The sequence below is a fragment of the Montipora foliosa genome, chromosome 14 (genome assembly GCF_036669935.1).
Source record: "Montipora foliosa isolate CH-2021 chromosome 14, ASM3666993v2, whole genome shotgun sequence".
Taxonomy (NCBI): Eukaryota; Metazoa; Cnidaria; class Anthozoa; order Scleractinia; family Acroporidae; genus Montipora; species Montipora foliosa.
In genome coordinates this window covers 21592606-21600105 of record NC_090882.1, presented here as the reverse complement: position 1 = coordinate 21600105, position 7500 = coordinate 21592606, and the positions used below count along the sequence as shown (strand labels likewise).

Here is a 7500-nt window from a genome sequence, read left to right as displayed (position 1 = left end):
TCATGCGATGGCTTGGGTGGGAGAATGCAAAATGCCGCTGGAGCTTCAATTTGTAACTGCTCTTCAAGGACCTTTCGATGCTTTTCTGTTTCCTTAAGGGTTTCAACTTTTTCTTTAAGTTCCCGTTCTTTTTCTTTCAGTTCATCTTTTAGGTGGTCGACTACTTGCAAGACCTTTCGTAACTCGTCCGTCGGAAAACTCTTCTTTCTGGTTTCTTGAATCTTCAGATCGAAGAGGCCAAGTGCTTGAAAGGCAACTACAACTTTATCTACAGCAGTTTGAAACTCTGATTCCTTGACATGGCCTTGTGGCAAATGAGCAATGTTTTTATTACGAAGACATCTCAAATCATCCACATTTGATCGGACTACTGCGTTTAGGCCTCTTCCAATAGAGTCGGAGTACAGTATAGCGTAAAAGAGCATGGTGCAATCCCATTCTGCTCTATTTCCGTTAACCATGGTTGCCAAAAGACCCGCGTTTTTTCTTTGGGTACTCGGCAACTCCTGGTTTTTGAAGTCCAGTCCATTTCGGGGTTCGTCTTTCCATTCTCCCAAAGTTGCCTTGTAGCGGTTGTCCCATTCTTGTTTGAAGATTGTTCGCAGGCCCTCACTTATCACATCAGTAGCGATAAAGCAGATCTTGAAGTAATTCAGTTGCTCGTCAGTGTATTCAGCGCGATCAAGATACTCCTTTGCCTGCTCCAGCTCAACAGCGCGCTCAAGATACGCCTTTGCTAGTTCCAGGTCACCCTGGGCATGGAGTACATTGCCTATGTTGTGGTAACTAATTGGGACATGTGTATTCTTGCCCGCGAATTGTTTTTTTGCTAAATGAGATTTGCCGCTGACAGACTTTCCTGAGATGCAAAGGAAAGGTAATCGGCTCTCGTTGGTTTCTTTCAGTTGCTTCAGTTGTTCAGGTATTTCAGCCAACTCATGATTTCGTTCGGCAACGTCGTGCGATGGCTTGGGTGGGAGAATGCAAAATGCCGCTGGAGCTTCAATTTGTAACTGCTCTTCAAGGACCTTTCGATGCTTTTCTGTTTCCTTAAGGTTTTCAACTTTTTCTTTAAGTTCCCGTTCTTTTTCTTTCAGTTCGTCTTTTAGGTGGTCGACTACTTGCAAGACCTTTCGTAACTCGTCCGTCGGAAAACTCTTCTTTCTGGTTTCTTGAATCTTCAGATGGAAGAGGCCAAGTGCTTGAAAGGCAACTACAACTTTATCTACAGCAGTTTGAAACTCTGATTCCTTGACATGGCCTTGTGGCAAATGAGCAATGTTTTTATTACGAAGACATCTCAAATCATCCACATTTGATCGGACTACTGCGTTTAGGCCTCTTCCAATAGAGTCGGAGTACAGTATAGCGTAAAAGAGCATGGTGCAATCCCATTCTGCTCTATTTCCGTTAACCATGGTTGCCAAAAGACCCGCGTATTTTCTTTGGGCTCTCGGCGACTCCTGGTTTTTGAAGTCCAGTCCATTTCGGGGTTCGTCTTTCCATTCTCCCAAAGTTGCCTTGTAGCGGTTGTCCCATTCTTGTTTGAAGATTGTTCGCAGGCCCTCACTTATCACATCAGTAGCGATAAAGCAGATCTTGAAGTAATTCAGTTGCTCGTCAGTGTATTCAGCGCGCTCAAGATACTCCTTTGCCTGCTCAAGCTCACCATGGCCACAGAGTACAACAGCCAAGTTCTTATAAGAATCTGCGACACGAATATGTTGAGATCCCAACTTTTCTATCTGTATAGCAACAGTGCCAGAAGACAGCGTCAAGTCAGTCCTTAAAGCTCTGTAACAAAACAAAACAAAACAAAAAAAAAACAGAAAAAGGAAGGTATAAAATGAAATTTAAGTCTTTAACAATTTCAACAGAAAGACGGTTATCCAACCGCTGGGCATTTCCTTACATAGATCAGAAACTGATTGCGAATTCTTTGATTACAGGATCACGTGATAAGACAGCCACGTCATGCCAAAATAATAGAAAAATTAAGCTCAAGTGTTGTATAATAATAGAGTGAAATTTCCAAAAGACTTTTTCACTATTGTTCTTTCCACCGACATGGCCACGGTGATGACGGGCGTAATCAAAGAACGGTGTAAGGTGCTCGCAAGAAAGAGGTTAATGCACTTTCTTGGCAATGAACGGGCCACAGAGTAGTAGACATGATTCGAGTTCTTCTACTCAATGGCTATAAAGCATCCGATTGGTGTTACGTAGGTTGTCACTAAGGTTAGAATCTTGCCTGGGATTCCGATCTTTTAGTTACCATTTCGCCTGTTGCTGAGCTATTACGTTATCATACAGCATGTACTTGTTGTGGAAATGTATTCGTATATTCTACATGCTAAGTTTCTAAATAATTAAGAGTCGAGTTTCATTGTGGAAATCTACACCTGCATCTACATTTATACGTTAGCAGGAACTATATGTAGTAAATCACGCAAACTTTAAAAAACAAAATACATAAATAAATAATAATAATAATAATAATAATAATAATAATAATTATAATAAACAATTTGACAACATAATTAAAATTTAAAAAATTCTAAATACAATATCCATCATCTAATCAGACTGCATCTCGTTATTTAAATAATTACTGAAGGAAGTCTGTTCCATTCTTTAACTGTTCTTGGAAAAAAGGAATATTTAAAGACAATTACTTGCGTGCTCAATACAATATTTGAAGTTGTGAGATCCACGGGTACAAGTTTCATTAGCTCATGTCAAATCCTCAGATATGTTACCGTGAATTATTTCATTTGTAATTTTGTACATTGTACATAAACGAGCATGTTAACAGCGAAAAGTTAGGAGATTCCCATTCCAGGTCAATAATCATTGAGGTAACACTTGATGTATATCTGTAGTCGCTTTTACAAAAAAGAGCAGGCGCCCTTTGTGTGTTCTCCAGCTTACCTATATTACAGCTGCATGTCTGCAGCAGTATTGACAGTAATATGTAAAAGACAGTCATCAGCAAATAATGTAGTTGGACATTCAAGATCAGATGCTAAGTCATTCACATAAAGTAAAAACAGGAGAGTCCCCGGGACTGTTCCTTGTGGGACGCCTCAAATTACTTGCTTTGGTGGAGATGAGACACAGTCACACACAGCTTGTTGTGTTCTGTGTCTTAAAAGGTTTCTTAACCAATCATTCAGAGAATTTGTTATTCCATGATGTAGCTTCTTCAGGAGTTAAAATCCTGACAAATGGCAACAAAGTACATGTAATGATGTTGTTGTAGGTTCAAGAAAACGGCTTTTCAGTAAAGTAGGATGTTCATAAGAAGTATGAAATATATGAAAGTCATAACTTTGAACTGGAGAGAGAATGTCAAGTCTTGAAATCATAATCACACTTATAAGCGCTACTGTGGGACCAGCAAACTTAAAGCGGCTGTGTCACAACAGTGTAAATGATTTTGTGTAGTTAAAGGCCGGTTTCCAAATAGTCGTCTGTGTCGCTAGAATCATCTCTGTCGCTTGAAAAGAGCTTCCCGTGGTGAAAAACGACAGATGCGATTGAAGCGATTCTTGCGATACCTTGGTTTCCATTAAATCGTTTGTATCGGATCAAACGGTAAAAAAGACTGGCACTAGGAATTTTTTTTTTTTTTTTTTTTTAAAAATAACATTTCTACCACAGTTAACACAAACTAACGTTACTTACGGAACAATACTGCACTACTTGCATTACACTATTTACAGAATGGTAACAATTATCTTTATGACATGTTTTAAAACGTAAATAAAATTAACAGCTACAAACAAGACTACGGCTGGCTTAAAGAAAAGAGTTACAATGAACGAGAGTGGAAAGAAAAGGACGAAGCGAAGTGACATTTTTAGTAGTTTATAGTAGTTTTCCCCAGATATTTAAGAATTTATGTAGCTTTCTTTGGGCAATATAGCTTTGCTTTAAGACATCGAGTTTATCTTGGAGGCGGAGAAGAAAGCCTTCAAAACATAAGTTGCCATCACATGAACTTGTCGCGAAGATATGGAATTTTGCAATAAGAAGAGTGACATTAAGTGCCTGTTTATTTTTTGTTATTATGCCAACCGTATAGGATGTTAGATTCATTCAAATTGACCACTTGTTTGAATTTCTGATACCACAAGCTGGTGAATCTATCCCAGAAAGCCTTAGATACAGTACAGTGGTACAGTAGGTGGTTTATTGTTTGCTTTTCGGTAGCACATAGGGAACAAATGTCACTATCAGTAATGCCAGCTCGAAAAAGGCTGGATTTGGTAGGTAAGATGTGGTGTATTATTTTATACTGGAAAGCAATTAATTTCGAGTCTTTGGTTATTAGGAAAGGCAACGTGTACACCTTGTGGATGCTTTCTTTGGAGAAACCGTAATTTAGAATTCTGTTCTCTGATGTTGGTGGACTTACGTTGTTGGTTAGAAGTGTAGAGTAGGCGACACGGGTCGACGGAAGGTCTTCAAGAGGCGGGTTTAGGTGCGAGTTGTTTTGATTTAATATATTTTTCCATTCTGTAGGAATGGCAGCGACGAGGCCATAGTACAGTGTAAAGGGAATACTGATGTTCACTTTGCGAATGAGCTCGTCCAGTGAGAAGAAGGTGTTGTCTTCTTTTAAAAATTGTTTAATACGTATAATCTTAGCCTCAAATAAGGGTTTGAAAAAAACTGGCCGGTCTCCAATCAGGATGCGACTATTATTCCAGATGATTTTGTTGTGAATGCATTGGTCCTCCGAGAATTTGTCAGCATTGTATTCTTGCCAATACTTAAGCAGCGTGTGGTAAAAAGGTGGAAGGTTGTCAAGGTTGAGATGCTTGATATCGTATTGACATTTGGTTAGAAAGGATAAACCTCCATATTTGGCAGCGGTGAACTCTGGTATTATTTTCCATGCTGGTTGAACGTTTTCGGTGATTCTCTTGATCCAAGCAATTTTCAGCACTTTATTCATGATTTCAAAATCCATCATTCTCAACCCTGCTTGACTTATGTCACTTATTATGGTCTTTCTTTTTATTTTGGCTGGTTTTCCTTCCCATATAAAATCGAAAGATACTTTGTTTATTTCTTTGACGTAACAATCGGGGATCTCGAGCACAGAGGTGTTATAAATTAGCTTCGACAAACCTAGGGTTTTCACTATTTTGATTCTGCCATGAAGGGTAAGCTTCCTTCTTTTCCAATTCTTAAGCGTATTTTTCAATTTGGTAATTTTCTCTCCAAAATTCAGCTTATTTGCAGCGTCGGAGTTGTACGAAAAGAAGATGCCGAGAGCTTGAATCGGTTCTTGAGGCCATTTGAAATTATATGGGGTATCAGTTTTGTTTCTCCAAGCTCCAAGCCACATCGCCTCTGTTTTACTTGTGTTTACTTCTAGACCCGAGGTGTGTTTAAATTCACTTAGAAGCTTCAAAAGGTTAATAACAGATTGATGGTCGTTAACGAATACTGTAGTATCATCAGCGAATTGGGTGACTTTTATTTCCTTTCCGCCAACGGTAATGCCTTTTATGTCATTGTTGCTTTTCAAAGCCCTTGCGAGAAGCTCAATACCAATTACAAAAAGAAGGCCCGATAAGGGGGATCCTTGCCTGACGCCTCGGTGCAATTGAAGAAAGGGTGACGCGTGACCATTGTTTAGGGCACAGCTAGATACATTGTGGTAGATGACTTCTATCCATCTTTGAATATCTAGGCCAAAATTGAACAGTCGAAGCGTGGATAATAGATAGTTCCATTTTATTGTATCAAAAGCTTTTCGGAAATCCAAAAAATTGCAATTCCAGGCATATTTAAGCGCTAAGTGAGAAACATGACATCTTGGATTAATCTGATGTTTTCGCCTATGTAGCGGCCTTTTACATATCCGGTTTGATCAGGATTAATGATTTTGGGCAAGGTTTTTTCTATTCTTTTGGCAATGACTTTGGTAAGTATTTTATAATCTACATTCAATAACGAGATCGGGCGTAGATTTTCAAGTATGGATTTGTCTTTGTTCTTTTTGGGAATGAGAGAGATTACCCCGCGCCGTTGACTAATTGACAGAGAGCCGGACTGAAAGGCGAAGTGGAAACTAGCTAACATTTCGGTTCGCAGCTCGGGCCAGAAAAATTGGTAAAATTCAGCTGGGAAACCGTCTGTACCTGGTGTTTTGCATTTTTTGAAATCTTTTACTGCGCTTAGACATTCGGCATCTGTAATTGGCCCGTCACGTAGTTTTTGATCTTCGGGTGATAAAGGTGTTACTAATTCGGCTTTCAGGAAGTTACTACCCTGGGGGATGTCTTCATCATTTTCTTTGGATTGATAGATTGACTCGTAGAACTTTTTTTGCTTGTCTAGGATGGCTAGTTGATCATAAATGTATGTGTCATCGTTTATTTTCAGCTTGTTAATGGCTTTTTTGGTTTGGGCACGGTTTTCTAGGCCGAAAAAATATCTCGTGTTACATTCACCTTCTTCATACCATCTTACCTTGCTCCTGAGGATCGCGCCTTTTACTTTGAAGTGCATGATTTTTTGCAAACGTAATTTTGCTGCGAGTAGTTCGTTTTGGGCATGGTTATTGTTAGGATTTCTTTCTAGACTTAGCAGAAGTTCATTTATTTTGTTTTGGAGTGTCAGTTCTTCGTTTTTACGTCTTTTTGCTTTCGTTTTGGCATATTTTACAGTAAAACCCCTAATCTCCATTTTTATAAGATCCCATTTCAAACCTTTATCTTCAACGTTTTCATATTTGGCCTTGAACAAATCAATGTTTTTGCGTAGAGCGTTAACATAATTGTCATCTTTAAGTAGAGAGCTATTAAATTTCCAAAACCCTGGGCCTCGGCGTTGTTTATTAAATCTGGTCTGCAAGAGTAACGAAATTGCAGAATGATCCGTTTCGGGCGCATGGAAAATTTTACACGTCGCATCTACATTTGTGAGCTCTTCCGAGATTAGAAAGAAGTCTAATCTGCACTGTATCTTGTGAGACTTATTTCTCCAAGTGTACGATTCGAGGAGAGGGTTTAAGTGACGCCAGATATCGACTAAGTTGTAACATGTACACAGCTCTTCGATTTCCTTAATTACAGACGCTTTCTGGGCGACCGCGTTTCCACCCTTTTTGTCTTTGTCCGACAAAGCGCAATTAAAGTCACCTCCGATAACGATATTTTCCTGAGAAAAGTCTTGCAGCTGATGGTGTGGGGATCTAAAAAATTTGGATTGTTGGTTTAGGTCATTTGGTGCATAGATGTTGACTAAAATTAAACGTGAATCTTCGAATGATATATCTTCCGTTTTTGTCAGAATCACACTTATCTATTTTACAATCAAGTTTTGGGTTTATAAGTATCATTACTCCCTTGCTGTTTGATGTACCGTGGCTAAAAAAAGCTTTGCCGCCCCATTCAGCGGACCAAGTGTCTACGGTAAGTTTAGTGCTGTGGGTTTCCTGAAGAAATGTAAATTGAGCGTTTTGGTTGTGGATCCATCGAA

At 39.2% G+C, this 7500-nt stretch overlaps 1 protein-coding gene across 1 annotated transcript in view; it reads right to left on the bottom strand.

The window, feature by feature from the left end:
* The window catches only part of LOC137984944 (uncharacterized), a 31590-nt gene that overhangs the window by 1655 nt on the left and 22435 nt on the right, over positions 1 to 7500 (bottom strand). Inside the window, exon 10 of the mRNA XM_068832301.1 lies at positions 1 to 1794. This exon is cut by the window's left edge and continues 1655 nt beyond it. Coding sequence (XP_068688402.1) covers positions 1 to 1794 — 1794 coding nt within the window. The remainder of the gene's footprint in view (positions 1795 to 7500) is intronic.